This window comes from Sciurus vulgaris (assembly GCF_902686455.1).
Source record: "Sciurus vulgaris genome assembly, chromosome: 2".
Taxonomy (NCBI): domain Eukaryota; kingdom Metazoa; phylum Chordata; class Mammalia; order Rodentia; family Sciuridae; genus Sciurus; species Sciurus vulgaris.
In genome coordinates this window covers 170,889,283-170,906,754 of record NC_136462.1, presented here as the reverse complement: position 1 = coordinate 170,906,754, position 17,472 = coordinate 170,889,283, and the positions used below count along the sequence as shown (strand labels likewise).

At 37.5% G+C, this 17,472-nt stretch overlaps 1 protein-coding gene across 1 annotated transcript in view; it reads right to left on the bottom strand.

Annotated features, from left to right (window-relative positions):
• The window catches only part of HAO1 (hydroxyacid oxidase 1), a 55,048-nt gene extending 41,979 nt beyond the window's left edge, over window positions 1–13,069 (bottom strand). The window contains exons 1-2 of the mRNA XM_079126629.1: window positions 12,900–13,069; window positions 5,462–5,613 (exon numbers count right to left, since the gene is read on the bottom strand). Coding sequence (XP_078982755.1) covers window positions 5,462–5,613; window positions 12,900–13,036 — 289 coding nt within the window. The 5' untranslated portion in view covers window positions 13,037–13,069. The remainder of the gene's footprint in view (window positions 1–5,461; window positions 5,614–12,899) is intronic.
• Window positions 13,070–17,472: the final 4,403 nt, after the last annotated feature.

Below are 17,472 nucleotides of genomic sequence, written 5' to 3'. Positions count from 1 at the left end.
TGAAGATTTGGCAACCCCGCATCTCCACCCCCTTGGGGGAAGAGTCAGCGAGCTCCAAGAAGTGGCCACCCTCTCGGGGACACAAATGCAATCTCAGCAAGGATTGGATGGAATATGCAATCTCAGGTTTACTACTTTCTCCGCCATTTGTGCAGTTATTTTCTTAATTCCTTCTCTCTTCAGACATTGACATTACAAGCTTGAGCCTTATAAGCATTTGTTGAGGCCATTTTATGAAGCTTAAGACACAAATATTTTTAACTAAGAAAAAGTAGTTTTTAATTCCCAGCAAGGTATAAAATGGAGTGGGCTTTCTGGAAGTGAGTTTTTACACATGAAAGAGATATTTGGGGGACTTTGGATTCAGAAGGACAAATAAAAAGTGTGCCCCATTTCTGTAAGCTTTTCTAGCACTTATTTGAAGAATCCTCATAAGAATCCCTGAAAGTTCTTAGTTTTATAGGTTTGCCATGTTTAGCAAATATTAGTAAGTGATTTGTTGTTTATCTAAAATTTGCATCTAATTTTTTCCCTGTATTTTATCTGGTAACCTCATATTCATTGCCATTTTTGGGAAAAAAATAAGCATAAAAGAGCAGAATACTGCCACTGGGCCCAATTTTACTGGGGTTATGAGTTGAGAAGACCAACGATTCCTTAAAGTCAGACTCCGTGAAAACGTTTAAAGAACCCATTGGGAATTTAAGACTACATTGCCATGGCAACATTCAGTACTTTCTGGAGGCGCATACTAATTACTCAGGCCAGATCATTCCCTATAGATTCAAATGGCCTTCACCCTCTCTGACTATGGTGATGGGGACACTTTCTCAAGAGACAGATTGCTAAATAACCTCTGTTCTCAGAAATTGGCACCAATTTCTCTTCCTTGCTAGGGGCTACATCCCTGCAATCTGGAAAATTTAGGAGTCAGATAACTAGGAGGGCAACAGAAAAATCCCTTCATAATAACTTCCATAGATTTTACAATATTCCCAAGGATTGGGTTTACTGAAAAAGATTTCCATATTCTTTTTTGGAATGGTGGAGTAAACCAAATAATAGTTTCCTAATTTCATGATAATTTTCTGAGTTTCAGAAAGGAATCTCTATAAAATATAAATGTTCTTTCACTCTTACTTAAAATTTTCCCATGGCTACATACAGCCTTCGGTTAACTGTCATCCTAGTTTTTATTCCTCTGGAAGTCAACCACAGGATGATGTGAGTACAAGTTGTTTTAGCTAGGGATGATCCCAATCACTGAAAAATGGAGGAAGTGAGAGACAGATGAGAAGGCAGCCAACTGAGAAGAGTGTGTTAATGGGCAGGTAACTTTGGTGGGCAACTAAGCTCAATTCCATTGGGTGACAGTATTGGCAAATGTTTCAGTTACTCTGATCGAAGAGAGAAGAAATATTTTCCACCAATTACTGTACATGAACAGCCACTCATTCACTCCCAATGGCCATCCATGGGCTTCTGCTGCCAGAGAAAATGTCAGGCAAAAAGTTGCAAGATCAGAAAAAAAGAGGAACAACAAAGGAATATATCTGGGACACCAACAGAATCTACTCCAGGGACATATCCCTTCCTTCCAAATAACCCATCATTCCACAACCAAAACACTACAGCCAAGGAATCATTTTGATTACAAGCTGAAAACCACTGGTTTTCAAGGTAAATCTGAATATTAACCAGACCAATACCCCATTGATGAAAGTCTTAAAAATACTGAAGTTCTTGAGGGAGGTTTATCTTATAAGTCTGATTACTCATGAGAGTAGTGTAACTGTTCATTGACATTTCCAAATCCTCTCTAACCTTGATGTCACTACATTCTCTTTATTCTGCCTTTTCCACTTTATTCAAATGTCCATTGTATATTTTGTTCTCCTGGGAGACCTACTTTGCATGCATCTAAAGTTATAAATTAATAACTTCTGCAGGGTTATGATTGGCAAGTAAATGAATTTCTTCTCATGACATTTCAGAAGGTTTATCTGGAAAGTCAAGACTGCACAAGGTGGTTAGGAGCTCCAGTTATAGAGCAGACTCACTGAATCTCAATCTTACCTCTAACCCTTCTGAATCATGTAACCCAGAGCAAATTACTCATCTGGTGTGTGCCTTGGTTTCTCATGCATAAAATGGACTTAATAAAATGACTTGATTATCCAGGCTGCTCTGAAACTTCAATGCTTTAATAATTATAGTGGATTTCATGGTGCTTTATAAGTGTCACCTAAATAAATCTAAAGGGTAAGACTCTAATGAGCATTTAATATCCTCTCATGTTTAGTGTTGGGAAAAATAATATTGGATAAAATAGTCCTGCCTAGGGTCTTGGGTTGTAGCTCAATAATAGAGCATTTACCTACCCTATGTGAGGCACTGTGCCTGGTATTAAGCACCACATATAAATTAATTAAGTAATTAATATCCATCAACGCATATATAAATATATATATGTTAAATATATTTATTTAAAAATAGTCCTGCCTAGGCTCTGAAGTCATCCATTGTTTCTAAATAGCTTTCTTTTCTTGTTTACTGACACCCTATCTTCATCAAGAACAGGGAACACTGACTTTGGCACCATTAGAAGTAACTTTACAGCTGAATAATATTCCATTGTGTATATATACCACTGTTTCTTTACCCATTCATCTGTTGAAGGACATCTAGGTTGGTTCCACAATCTAGCTATTGTGAATTGAGCTGCTATGAACATTGATGTGTCTGCATTATTGTAGTATGCTAATTTCAAGTCCTTTGGGTATAAACCAAGGAGTGGGATAACTGGGTCAAAAGGTGGGTCTATTCCAAGTTTTCTTAGGATTTTCCACATTGCTTTCCAGAGTGGCTGCACCAATTTGCAACTCCCCCAGCAATGTAAAAGTGTGCCTTTTTCCCCACATCCATGCCAACATCTATTATTTTTTGTGTTCTTGCTGATAGCCATTCTAACTGGAGTAAGATGAAATCTTAGAGTAGTTTGAATTTGCATTTCTCTAAATACTAGAAGTGTTGAACACTTTTTCATATATTTATTAATCACCTGTATATCTCTTCTGTAAAGTGTCTGCCCAGTTCCTTGGCCCATTTACTGACTAGGTTCTTTGTATTTTTGGTGTAAAGTTCTGTAAATTTTTTTGTAAATTTTGAAGATTAGTGCTCTATCTGAAGTGGGTGTGGAAAAGATTTCCTCCCACTCTGTAGGCTCTCTTTTCACATTATTGATTGTACCCTTTGCTGAGAAAAGAGAATAATATTATGGCATTTGCAGATAAATGGATGGAATCGGAGAACATCATGCTAAGTGAAATAAGCCAATCCCAATAAAACCAAAGACCGAATATTTTTCCGGATAAGTGGATGATGATATATAATGGGGGTGGGGGCGTTGGGGGATGAGAGAAGAATGGAGGAACTTCAGATTACATAGAGGGAAATGAGAGGGAGGGACTATGAAAAGTGGTGGAATGAGACAGACACCATTACCCTATGTACATGAATGATTACACAAATGGTATGTATGAATCTACGTGGTGCACAACCATAGAAAAGAAATGATGAAGCCCATTTGTGTACAATGAATCAAAATGTAGTCTGTAACAATAAAAAAATCATTTTAAAAAAATTAACAAAAAATAAAAAAGTGACTACTAACTATGAAACCTACTTTCTCTGTAATTCTAGCCATTTGGCCACAAAATGAGACACTGCCAGGTGTCAAACATCAAGTAAAGGAATATATGTAAAAACAACATTTTTAGCTCTGGGTGGCTTACCTAGAGCTCTGTTATTAATTACTTCATCCCCTTCATTGTCATTCTCTTCATGGTTTATGGTTTTCCTTTTTTCTCCCCTTTTTTACATCTAACTATCATTGATTTCCTCTTATGAAATAATCCGAAGAGTAGTTGATAACTACAGATCAAATTTCAGAGGAACATAAAGTCAGGAATAATCTCATCACTCATAAATAAAACTTTGTCAACTCTGGTGGTCACTCTCATCTTTAAATATATTCTGGGAATGATTATAATTTTTAAAAATATTACATGATTGCAGCTTTCTATGTTGTTATACTCTACGATATCATTTTAAAAATTTCATTCCTTTTTCGATGAACCCTACAATTTGCAACCTATCCCCAATGATGGGACATTTTTACAACTTTTTGCTTATTGAATATAACAGATGTGCTAGAGATATAACCCTTGCCTAGTGTGTGTGAAGCCCTGGGTTAGATCCTCAGCACTGCAAAAAAAATTAAGTTAAATTAAAAATAAGAAAAATAACAGACATGAATGTCCTTGCAGACATGTTTTCCTCAAAATAATACTTTCTTGGAATTCCTAGAAGATAATGTATAATATCACATGAAATTCATATTTTTAATGTTTTTAATATACCAAAATATTTTAATGCCGAAACGTTTTTAGAAAGATTATTCCACGATACACTCTTCTCCATCAGTTTTTAAAAATGCACATTGTACCCCAACATTAGCATACTGTGTAATCTGAAAATAATGATTTGATATGTTTTACTTTTCTTTGCCTATCCTATTCCAGATGGAAATCAAATATTTTCCATCTGTTTATTGGTGGTTTTCATGTCTCCATTTGCTAACTTTCTACTTATATCTTTGTTTCTACTTACATCTTTTTTGTACCTTTTGGGTGATATGTTATTTTCTTTCTCAAATATAAGGGCTTTTTACATTGATGGGATATTAACCCATTGCAGTCTCATATTTTATCAAATTTTTTCAGTTTGCCATTTTCTTTCAATTTATACAATGATTTTTTAGTTCTTTTGAGCAATGGTGTTTTAGTTCTTTATGTTCATTTGTTTGCTTTTTTTAACTGGTTGTTTCCAATGGTGTTGTATTCCAAATTCAAATAGATATATGCCCGTTTAGTATTTCGTACTCAGTTTTTACTTCTCCTTGCCTAATTTTCAGGATTCCCATAAATCAATGCCTGGAACCCCAAGACCACTTACCTGCATGTGGTCTAGGATTAAACAACAGCAACAATAAAAATGAATGCCAGCCCCATTAGCCTAAGTCTGCCCATATCTATGACCTTGGAGGAGTCATTTCTCAGATCTTCATTTTCTGAGCTGTCAATATTAATACTCATAACTAACACTTATTGAGCTGCTAATATGTGTGAACTTATACAATATTTACAGTAACCCAATGAGGCAGGTATGAATTGTATCCCCATTTCATAACAGAGGAACCCAAGGCACAGAGAAGTATCCTCCCCAAAGACATACAACCAGAAAATAGAAGAGCAAGATGTATAAGAGCAGGCATTTTGATGATACAATCAATGAGCTTAATTTTTCTGAATGTGGGGAAGTATTTACTTGATGCACAAAGAGAAGAAGGTTTTTAATCATTTCTCCTCTTCTGTCCCTGTGCTAAGGACCTTCTTCCTACCTCTCACAGTGGCAAGTTCTCCATCCACATGAGCCATGCACTGCATGGCAGTAGCTCCAGCGCATATTGGCATGCTGACCCTCTGTCCTAAAATGGAAGTTGACAAATCAATTTCAGCAACATTCTGGAGCATCCTTGGATATAGCTTCCATCTACGATGAAAAAAGATAAATAGTTTTAGAATTTCAAAATGTAAATGACAATTTGACATGGCATTTTCATTAGAAAGAAAGAATTCAATTTTTTTTCTATCAAGCAAATGACAGTACAAAGCTAAAGAAATTTTAATGCTTGTTAAGGTAGAAAGTTAATAATAAGATGACAATAAATATTATGCAATTTGTGCATGTATTGAACATTACATGGCACCCAATAGCATTACAATTTTTATTTTTGTGTATGTATCAGCTAAAATACAAAAATATAAAAAATAAAATGAGTTTCCCAAGCAATTTTTAATTAAAGTACAAATAACATACAGTAGAATTTACCAACTTTTGTGTTCATGTTTGCGAATTGTGAAAAACATACACAGTGGCATAATTGCTAAGAAAATAAAGATCCAGAATAGTTGAGTTTATCCCTTAAATTTTCCCATGCCCTTCCCTGACCTCTTGCCTTTTTCTATAGAGGAGGAAATTTTATTTGGGGTTCTTGCTTTCAGAGGTTCAGTCCATGGTAAGCCGAATGCATTGTATTGGTGAGGCAGAACATCATGGCAGAAGGGCATAGTCGAGGAAAGCTCTTCAGCTCATGGCTGCCAGGAAGCACAGAGAGAGGAAGATAATTCCCAAGGGCAAGACCCTAAGGAACTACTTCCTTCAGCCCCACTCCACCTGCCTACAATCACCACCCAGTAATCCATCCAAATTATTAATCTATAATATGGAAAAATCCACTTATTTTATCACAGTTCTCATAATCCAATCATTTTACCTCTGAAAATTCTGACTAACAGAATGTTAGTCTAATGTGAGCTTTTCAGAGAACATCTTATATCCAAAATCATAATATTCTGCTCCTGGCCCCCCCAAAACTCATGTTTATCTCACAATGCGAAATTCATTTAGTTCATCTTCAAGAGTTCCCATAATCTTAATAGTTACAGTATTGTCCAAAAGTCCAAGTACAAAGTCTCAACTTAGACTTGAGGCAAACTCTTGACTATAAGCAGGAGCCACTGTAAAAAGCAAAAGCAATATATCCAATATACAATGCCACAGAAGAAACATTCCCATTACAAAAGGAAGGAATAGATGCATGTAATGAAGGTGTAGGATCAAAATAAGATCAAAATCCAGTCAGGCAAACAAGTTCTGCACATTTACAGACTCACAGTAGTAAGAAGACTTGAGTAATTCCATCCCTGTGACCTTGTTGGTTGCCATCCAACAGGCCTCTCTCTTAGGCTAACTGTCTGCAGTCAACAGCTTTCCTTGGCAGGTATTCCACTTTACTGGCATATCCTAATCCCAGGGGTCTTTTTTGCAGCTTTGACTTCATTCTGCCAACTTCATGCATTGTCTTCTCAGGAGATTCCAACAGTGCTAAATTTTGCCCAGCCTCCCAGGCCTTTGAAATTTAAATGGAATCTTCCATGACCCCCCAACTCCAGCATCCTGAATTCCTGCAGAACCAGCACCATGTAAATATCAATATCTGCTGCCAGCTCTCGCAGTACCGGAAAACCTTGGACCAGAGCTGCAGTAGCCTCTAAATGACTAAGCAGATGAGTGCTGTGGAATCAACTCCAGGCAAACAGATTCCTAGATTCCCTCTGTGTGAGAAGGGTTCCCTCAAGGTCTCTTCTCAAAGAAGTTTTCATTTTTATACCTTTGAACTGCCATAAGTGTGACCTTGCTGATTCCTGAAATGCTCTCAAAGCATCTTTCCTATTGTTTCTGTGAGAAGTACTTAACTTCACTTTAGAGGTGGTAATCTCTTCAGCAACCACATCTTCTTTGGCCCCAATTTTACTTGTGATTTTCTGGCCAAACTGCAAACTTTGAAAAATTATTCTCCTCTGCATTCTGCTTCTGATTTTCTCCTGTGGGAAAAAAATTAGAGGAAGAAAGATTTATGTGGGGTTCATGGTTTCAGAGGTTCAGTCCATGGTCAGTTGATTCAAATGCTCTGGGCCTGAGGTGAGGCAGAACATCATGGTGCATAGCAGAGAAAAGCATCGCAGTTCATGGCAGCCTGGAAGCAGAGAGACAAAGTCCCATTTCCTTTTACACTCTTCCCATCTCAATCCTCTGACAACCATGAATGTGATTTTTGTTGTTGGGTTTTGTTTTTTGTTTTCAAAGTTTTTCTTTGCAAAAATATCAGAGTCTGTTATAATATTCTTTTCCCCATTAAATATAAAGCATTTGAAATCTGTTCTTATTACATGTATCAGTAGTTGGTGCCTTTTGGTTGATGACTAGCACTTTACCATACAGGGGTACCACAGTATGTTTATCCATTCCCAAACTAAGGGACATTTGAAATGTTTTAAGTTTGGAGTGATTAAAAATAAAGCCACTATAAACATCGACCAACAGGTTTTTGAATAAGTCATTTTGAAGATGAACAAAGGTCCAGAAGTTAGATTAGAGTTGAAGGAGATATATTCCATCACTTTCTCTTCTTTTTCTGTAATGCATAATACTTCAATTTCTTCTTAAATTGTAGTTTGCTTTCTTCAACCTGGTTGAGCTGAGCTGTATCCACTGAAGTGTGATAATGAGGAAAGATAACCCTTTTGAGATGAGTTGAACATTTCCCTTGAAAATGTTACTTAACTGAAGTGAGAATTTTTGGCTTAAAGACTCCTGAAAATTATCTTATATGATTTTTTTTTCTGTGATTCTTCCAGAATAAACATTTCCCAAAAGTCAACAACCAAACATTCACTAGTAAAATTAACAAAAGAATTAATTCTCTTTCATCCAAGCAAAATATACATCTCTACCTTGTTTGGATTCATTATTTTTCTCATTAGTGACTGACTGAAACTGAAGAAAATGCAGTCTTATTATTAATGAGTATTGGTATAATGAATAGCTTGTATAAACACATATCCATACCTAACGCACTCTGTTCACACTTCACTTCCTAGATTTAACTCTACTTTCAGAGATTGATTTTTTTTTTTTTTTTTTTTTTTTTTTTTTTTTTTTTTTAGTAAATATGGTGAAGTGTGATGCCATAATGGAGTAATTGAGAAAAAAGTCCTTAATTGAAGCATACTTCCTGTACTGGAAGAAGAAATTCTGCTTTAATATTTCTGGTGGACTAGCTAAGGGCCTGTAATCTAACCCCTCCATAATAAAGTAAAAACATCCAGTCCTTGAAAAGCACAATAAAGACGTTTCACTGTGTGATTTCTATGCTATTCCTTTGAACATCGTAATTGTCATTATTTATGTCACACCGCACACTCTGTTGCCGGAGGTCTTTTCTTCTCCACTGACCTTCACAGCGTGATTCTTTGATCTCCGTTTTGAAGGGAGTGGGGAGGCAAAAGCCTTGAAGAGAGCTTTTATTACCAATCATGTGTGTTCTTAGAATGAGAGAAAAAGATTTTAATAGCAGCCATTGGCATGCGGCTAGGAAAGCCCTAATATTTACTCAGGGCTGGAGGAACAATGAAAGCATTTATGGAGCAGACACACAAAGCTGCAGGGTGCTAAGGTTGGGGCGGTGGGGGGGGCGGGGAGCGGGGTGCAAAAGGGACCTTTTTCAATGTCTTGTCCCCATTTGAAAAGCAAGACTCTCTCCAGACAGCAGCTTTACACTTCTCCACCTGGTGGCGCAATCACCTTAATAACGGTGCTGCTGCTTCCTCACAAATGCTCTTTTCTGTTTTGAAGATGTTACATCGAGTCATCAACCAATGAACAAAATCCAATTGTGGGCAAAATCAAATAGAGCCAATGGAGCGAGAAAATGTGTCCTCTCAGGAATCTTCCACGTTTGGATATTTTCCAAAGAGCAAAGACACTAACTTTACAGGATGGTTCCAACAGCTTTCCAGACCCCACAGACCCCACCCTGAATGAAAGTGACTGTCCCACAATCCTACAAAAACTATGCTGTAATGGGGTCTCAGCTTTGGAAAAGGCCTTGAAGTGAACCAAATAGTTGAAAAGACTGAAGAATAAGACTTTTTTCAAAGGCTAGAAAATAAGATGCCTGAGTAAAGGAAGCAGATAATGATGGTAGGCTTTAACAGAACTTTTGTTCCAACAAAAGTCCCTCAAATTTAACGTATCCAAAAAATCAGGAGATGCACACACTCCCCAAGAGGCGACTGCTCTTGGAAGACATGCTGAATCACTTGTCTTTAAAGCCTTGTGCTTACTGATCACACCCACTGAACACAGCGAATGACTATTTCCTAAGTCCTTGGAACACTGTCACCTGGCATTCCAATTTCCTCACCTTAATATTTTACTCTAAACATCTGAAACAGGATGCAAAACGTGCCTTAATCGCCTCTCCTGGATATTAGCTGATGGATTTTATGACACTTAAGACTATGAGACCAACACTAAAAATGCTACTGGTGAGTTTATGTGGCTTCTTGAATATTAAAGTGAGAATGACATCACTTTTACTTATCAGGGATTAACAGAAAAAAAGCACACAGTTGTCGGCCTCATTAGGTGACTCAGTGGGAGAGAGAGGAGCTTTCATTTCTGAAGACAGAGGGCCTGTAAGTACCCAAATTATAGAATGATTTTCTATCAATAATAATTTCAGAAAAAGACACAAAATATGTGCAGATCATACTTGAGGAGACTACCTTGAGAGCATGTGTAAAACAAAAAAATATACTGTTCTTTCCCAAATGAACCCCAATCAGGTCAGGTCACACAATGCAGCAAGCTGACATTTGCCCTGCTCTTATCATATTTATTATATTTGCAATAGGAAATTTCATTCTTCTGGGTGGTTCCATTTATTCTTCATTTTGTTTTGTTTGTCTTTTTGTTTGTTTGTTTGTTTTTGGTTACGATAATACTAAAGTCACAAGTCTTACTCAGAAATGTCTCCAAGCAACAGCTGGATCACATGAGTGGCCCCAGTCCCCCAAACTCCAAAATCTGTTTGTCAGATCTGAGTACAGAGAGATAAACACTGTCACTTTAAATGATTCTCTGTTGTAGCAGGAGGAGACGATTTCACAAATGTCTTTGAAATACCCTGACCTTCTGTTACAACAGGTTATCTGAGGCTTGGGTGTTTTGCAGTCTTTATTTGAATCAGAGTCAAAAAATTTTCAGGGTGATTTCCTTCAAGCTATCAACCCAAAGCCACCACAACCCTGGCAAAAAAAATCTATTAGTTCCGTGTGACCTGCTAGATGACATAAGACAAAGAATCAAGGCTCACCCAGCAAGTCACACAGCAAAAGAGGAACTGAGATGCGAGACAGGTAGCCACTAAAATATGTTGCAATACAAACTCAAGTACTCAAGCATCAGCTGTCCTCTGAAGTTGGTAATGCTTTTTTGTTCTTTAAGGATGAGCAAAAGTGAATTATCAAGATTCATGGAAGAGATGGCATTGTAAACTCATTCCCATTACCTGCATCTCATCCCTGAATTTCTCAGCACACACATAGGATGGTAATAAACTCTGGAGTGTCATATGATTCAGAATAAGCCACAGGATGGTTTTCCAGTTCACAACTTGAAGTCACCAAGTTGTGACTTCTACATTTCACAAAATTCCTGACTCTCAAGGATTGCAGAGGTGATCCATCTGCTTTGCTGCACATCTTTGCTCTTTTCTCTGAAGTCTTCTCTGAGCCAACTGTTTGGGATCCATTTTATATTAATTCAATCCTCCAGAATTATGGAAACCCAAGGTCAGTAGGCATCCATGGTATGTAAGTTCCTATGGATGGATGTTGCTCTGGCTCACTGCTGTGTCCTGAGCTTGCAGGATAGAAGAGACTCAAAATCCATAGAGCCTGCTATAAGCAGAAGTTAACTCATTGGCAAGCATCAGGGGAAGGGCCAAGGAGTGTGGAAGTCTGTATAGGAATGGACTGGGTGATCACTGGCAGCAATGCTGAGACACCAGCTCCATGCATCTGTCAAGGGCCTGACATTCCCTTGGTTGCAATGACCCATTTGGTTTAAGGTGTTGTTTTCGGACCACTCACAAATAAACCATGTTACCTGTTGAACAGAACTGACATGGGAGTGTCCAAGAAGGGGCATCTTCCAGGAGCAGAAAATTTTGATAGGATCCAAAATAGTAAGCAATGATTGGAAAAGATCAGATTATGCAGAATTTCAAGCCCCTCCACTCTTTAGACAATGATCACTTCCCCTGTATTTGCTGAATTCAAACAGGTTTAGGGGAAAACCTGAATTAGGGGTTGCAGGGACTAGGACAGGTCCCACCCTTCACTCCATGGCCATTCTTAGGCACCCTGACCTGTGGGTCAATCAGCATTGCCTGCAGGGGACCATCTGGGTTAGAATGATTTCATTTATCTTAATTTACATATAGCAAAGTGATTTTGAGTGATTTCAATCTAGATTCAAGAACGCAAAAAGAAGCAAACTCTCTTTCCTGGATATTTTCTGTCTTTTTTTCCTTTAATTTATCACCATAATGAGCACCTACAATATTCATTGCCTTTACTAAGCACCACAATGGAGGATGGATGAGACTGAAAGAGCGGTGTATTGAAGACTCCCCTCCCCTCCTTCATCAAACAAACCATTTTTTTGTATTTACTGAGAGAAAAATCACTCCTTTAAAATATCTTGTTTCTTGTTTTTATTACAAACAGAAAACATAAACCATGACACCCACCATCTTGTATCTTGAAATATGAAAGTCAAGGGAAAACTAATTTGGGAAGAGAGATGAAGCTCTTCACAGGAGAGATGAAACAGCAAGAGTTGAAAGATGATTGCTACATAGACAAATTGAAACCTAAAGTGGAAGTTTAGACAACGGTAATCAAAATGAATGATAACATAGAAAGTCAGCAGGATGGGAACGTCGGAGGCAATAATGCTATCTGGTTCAACCAGATAAGATGGCTATCTTGCATTTAATGCTGTTTCCTACCCCGTGAACATGAGTACTCACTGTCACTCTCACAGAAAAAAACAAACAACAAAATAAAACCCAAGGCATCAAAATTTACTACTAAGTTATGCGTAGTTAAATTAATTGCCATCAATACTTTCAAGTGAGGACACAGGGGTAGCCTTTACAGTCAACTCTTCAAGATTCTCAGCCTTGGATTATTTTCAAACAATCCAAGAATCCAAGATTTCTCACAACCCCAGGAATGTTTCCCTCTCTTTTAAACACACATCTAGATGAATAATTTCACACCATCAGTACAAAACTGAATCTCGTTTCGATGCAATGTCTTAGTGTAATACTAAAGCAAATGTTAAATAACAAATTTGCTTACCTGGAAAATGCTGTAATATTATCAGCCAAGGTCTCCTGATCGTTTGCCCCTGATCTATAATAGTCATATATAGACTTTTGAAGTACTGATTTAGCATGTTGTTCATAATCATTGATACAAACTAGCCGGGAGAACATTTTTCCAGCTTGTTGCTACCTTGGCTATTTCTGGTGTTTTGTTGTGTCTTTTTCTTGTATTGCCTCTGCACCCCGACAATTCTGTTATTTGTCAATTATTAATAGGTTTTTATCAAAGGTCAAATGTAGTTCTCTGTTGCTTACATCAAGTAAGCAAACATTGTATGCTTAGACTTTGAAATTTATTTGCAAGGTTATCCATCAAAGAATGCCTAAGCCACAAGAAGTTGAGGATGGGGAGGCAGAAGGAGGTGATTAAGTGTCTATCATATTGAAAAAGCAGAGGAATGGATAAAAAATTAAGAACTTAGTACTTATGTGAAAGCCCTCTTGGTTTAGTTGTGCCAAAGGCTGATTCTTCCTCATGTTACCTATTTTTGGTCCTTGCTTTGTTCCCAGAATGGGCTGCCCATTCCTTTTCCTACCACATTTGGATTACCTACACATCATGTGAAAAAGAGCTTATGAAATGAAATACACCACTTTTACCAAATATGAAATTCAGCTGATTATAAACATTTTGCTTTAACACGGAACATTAAGGCCACATTTACAGCTAATTCTTAAAGAATCTCTGGAGGGGATATAAGGAAGTGCCATTCCAAAGAACTATATGATCTCAACCTAAAATTTCACCCAATCACAGAATACCTAATGAAGGTTCAGATTAGCAAACCGTGTGGTATGCGGGGTAGGAAGAATAGTAGAGTGAAACAGACATTATTACCTCATGTACATATATGACTGCATGACCAGTGTGATCCTATAATATGTAGAAAATTGAGAGATTATACTCCATTTATGTATGATCTATCAAAATGTGTAAATGCATTCTGCTGTCAGGGACAACTAATTAGAACAAATAAATTAAAAAAAAAAAAAGTTAAAAGAAAACAATGCCTTTAACATCAGGTCTGGGTTTCAATCAAGGAGCCTCTACTTTGAGCTGCACCCAGCTCTTCAAAGGCTGAATTCCAACTGTCTACAGCTATATGAGAATTTTCTTCTAAATTTGGAACCTGCTTTTCAATCCACATGACATGCTTAGTGTCATGAAATCAATGCCTCATGGAACAGCCTTCAACCGTGAACTTAAGGGAGATGGTGCATAAATACCTCAGATCCCTTACTCCTCTTGGTGGGATCACTCCTCCGCTCTGACTCTGTGACGCAGGCTTCAGTTGCCCACAGTGAGTTGCTTGATAACTCAGCTGTGGTGACTGCTTTCCTTCCAGTCTCACTGCCCTACCCCTCATCAATGTTCTTCCCACCTCCCACACAAAACCCTTATATTCAAATGCTTGTGTCACAGGCTTCTTTTGGTGAAATTCAAACCAAGACAAGGACAAAGAGTAACACCTACTTTGAGAGTTGAGGTGATGAGTGAAGGACCCATCCTTAGTGAAACATTTAGCACACACACGTAATGAATATCCTCTGCTCTTATCTTCTCAATATAGTTCATAAGTTTTTTTTTCTAAAAGAGTTTTGTTTAATGCAAATTATGTAAACACAAATCCTTAGCATGTAAGAAAATAGACAAAGAGATTCTTGGGCTTTTATGATGCCACTGCTATTCTGCAAGTAAGTTGGTCCTTCTGAGTATTTCCTGGTTAGATTTGCGATTACTTCAATTTATTTTCTGGGCCCTCAAGAGGCATGCCTTCCTGCAGTAATGTGGATTTCTATATCTGGATCTTTTGGACACCTGTCTTACCTTGTACTTTGTAGAATTCCATAGAGTAAATAGAATAGGATATACAATCATAGTATCTTATACTGAGTAAGGGTCTTCTAAGTTTATTTTGTAGAGGGAAAAGCATCCAAGGAGAAAAGAATTACTATGGTTTGGTATATAATCTGTGATGTACTTTTGACCCCTAGCCACAGAGCAGACACAAAGTCCAGTCAACTTTCATGTACAATTCCTACTCTGTACATTACCAAAAGGATCAGGGGTAAGATGTGGATCAAATCCATTTGTACAACTAACAAAGCAACTAGAAACCAAAGATGCTGGTTCCATAGCAGTCCATTGGGCAAACAGGGAATGAATTAAGCACCAAAACTATAAGCATATCTAGGCCTTTCCCAGCTTTCAGGAGAAACATAATTTTAAAAAGGAAATTAGTATCGATTTAATCAAAGAAGCTTTGTTTGAATTATTGATTATTTAGTTAGTTAGGATTGATGTTAATTATACATGTTGATTCTAAAGTTCACAAATGCTTACTTCTTGCATCACTTCAGTGATAGATAAAATGGCATATAAAGTTTGCTATGAAAGGACTCAATTTGCAGCACCAAAAAAAAAAAAAAAACACAGAAAATAAAAGAAAAAAATCTAATTTAAAATTGCTATTGGGGCTGAGTGGTGTGGCACACACCTGAAATTCCAGCAACTCAGAAGCCTGAGACAGGAGGATCACAAATTCAAGGTCAACTTCAGAAACTTAGCAAGAACCTAAGCAACTTAGTGAGACACTGTCTCAAAATAAAAAATTAGAAAAAAGAGTTCGGGAGGTGACTCAGTGGTTAAGTGCCCCTGGGTTCAATTCCTGGTACCTGATAATGATGATGATGATGATAATAACAATAATAATAATAATAATAATAATAATGATGATATAAAATAAAAAACAAAATTTCTGTAAGGATGCAAAACAATCTGTGGATTTGATAAGCAAGTTCTAAATAACTCAATTTGACAATTTATAAAACCATCATGAAAGTTGATCCAAGGATCTCAATTGCTGTTGAATATGGATTAAAAATTTGAAAATTAAACATGATCTTGTATTTGTCTTTTATTCCATCACTGCCAATTACTAAAAGTTAATTTTAGCTTTATTAAAAGTTATTAGTTGTTACTTTTTTCAAGAAGACAGAATAGAGGAAGTTGCCTTCTGGTTGTTCCATGGCATGCAACCAAGAAGGCAGACAGGCTGCTTCTCCACAAGGTGGGTGAACAACAACAAAAGGTGGGAGGACTTTACTGGAATTTAAAACTGGACATCCAAAGCAGATAAAGGACACAGAGGTTGGATGTAATAAAACAAGGAAAAAAATCACCAGTGTATAGCCACTGCCTTGGTCATTCCAGAAAGACCAGTCCTCCCATGAGCATAGTAGAGGGATAAGGAATTAAAAGAACCCAAATTTTTGGGAAGCCCAAGGCATGTCTGGATAAGGAGTGTTTTAAGATCAAGGACATTGCTCAACAAACCTGAATGACATGCTGCCCAATATCCATTGCAGGAAAAGAAGCTGCTATCTCTCCAAATAGCATGCAGAAGACAAAGGAACCATTTTGCAGCCCTGGTGCAAGGTCCGCCTGCTGAGGGAGCCCATCCTGACAAACCTGAGTTTGGCCCAAAATATAGGGCCAGTAAACACACACTGCATGACATAGAGTATGCTTAAGTGACCAGGAGAAAATCAAATGTGGAGAGGGGTAGACCTGGGACAACTGGTTTCAGAAACCCACCTGGCTCGACCCTTCCCCCTCCAATCAGACTGCTTACGGGACCAGTTGGGAAAGATACATCTGGTTGAGATCTCGGAAGGGCAGGGGTGGGAGAATTTGGAGAATGAAACCAAGACCAGGTCCCCAGATGATGTAGGGGACTGCACAAGCGGAACCCAGGGGAGATCCCGGGGGTATAATATTCCAACATGGACCAGCAAGTGCTTGGCACTGGAGGTGTGCTGATTTAAAAACTCCAGACTAACTGGCATTCAGCGAAGAGTCTGGAGCCCACCTAAGCCTAAACCCTGCCTCCAGGAATTCTGCCTACGAGATGACCTCTCTCACTCCAGCAGTCCAGAGGGTAGAGCATCACCCTCCAGTCAACCCCACCTGAAACTGCTGAGAAGAGCAACTGAGAACATTTTGAACTTCAGTGGAAAGAATTTTTTAACTTTTCATCAAGATTTTTTTTCCTTTTTTCAATAATTTTTTTCTGTTTAATTGTGACCTTATGGTACATAGACAATTATACACTTTCATATCTGTATTTTGTTTCTCATACCTAGAATTTTTGAAACCAGTCATTTTTCATGGATATTTTTTGGGATCTAGGACATTTGATAAATATATTTTAGTTTTGTTTTGTATTCTTTTATTCTTATTTTTAATTTTTAAAAATTTTCACCCTCTATATTTTTCTACTATTTATCTGTAGTTTTTGATTCTCTTTTCTTCTGCTAACAGTCAATCTCTTCTGTTCTCTCTTTCACTCTTCCTTTAATTTTTACTTCTATCTTCTCTCCTCCTCCCTCATAATTATCAAATCCTTGTGTTCTCTCCCTGTTCACCATTTGAAATTGTGAAACCTTTTGCAAGCTTGCTGTTTTTATTGTAGGCAGTAACTGATCACATCATTCCTGTTTATTGTGATAATGAATATTGCAGATGCCATAGTAGGAACTATTTG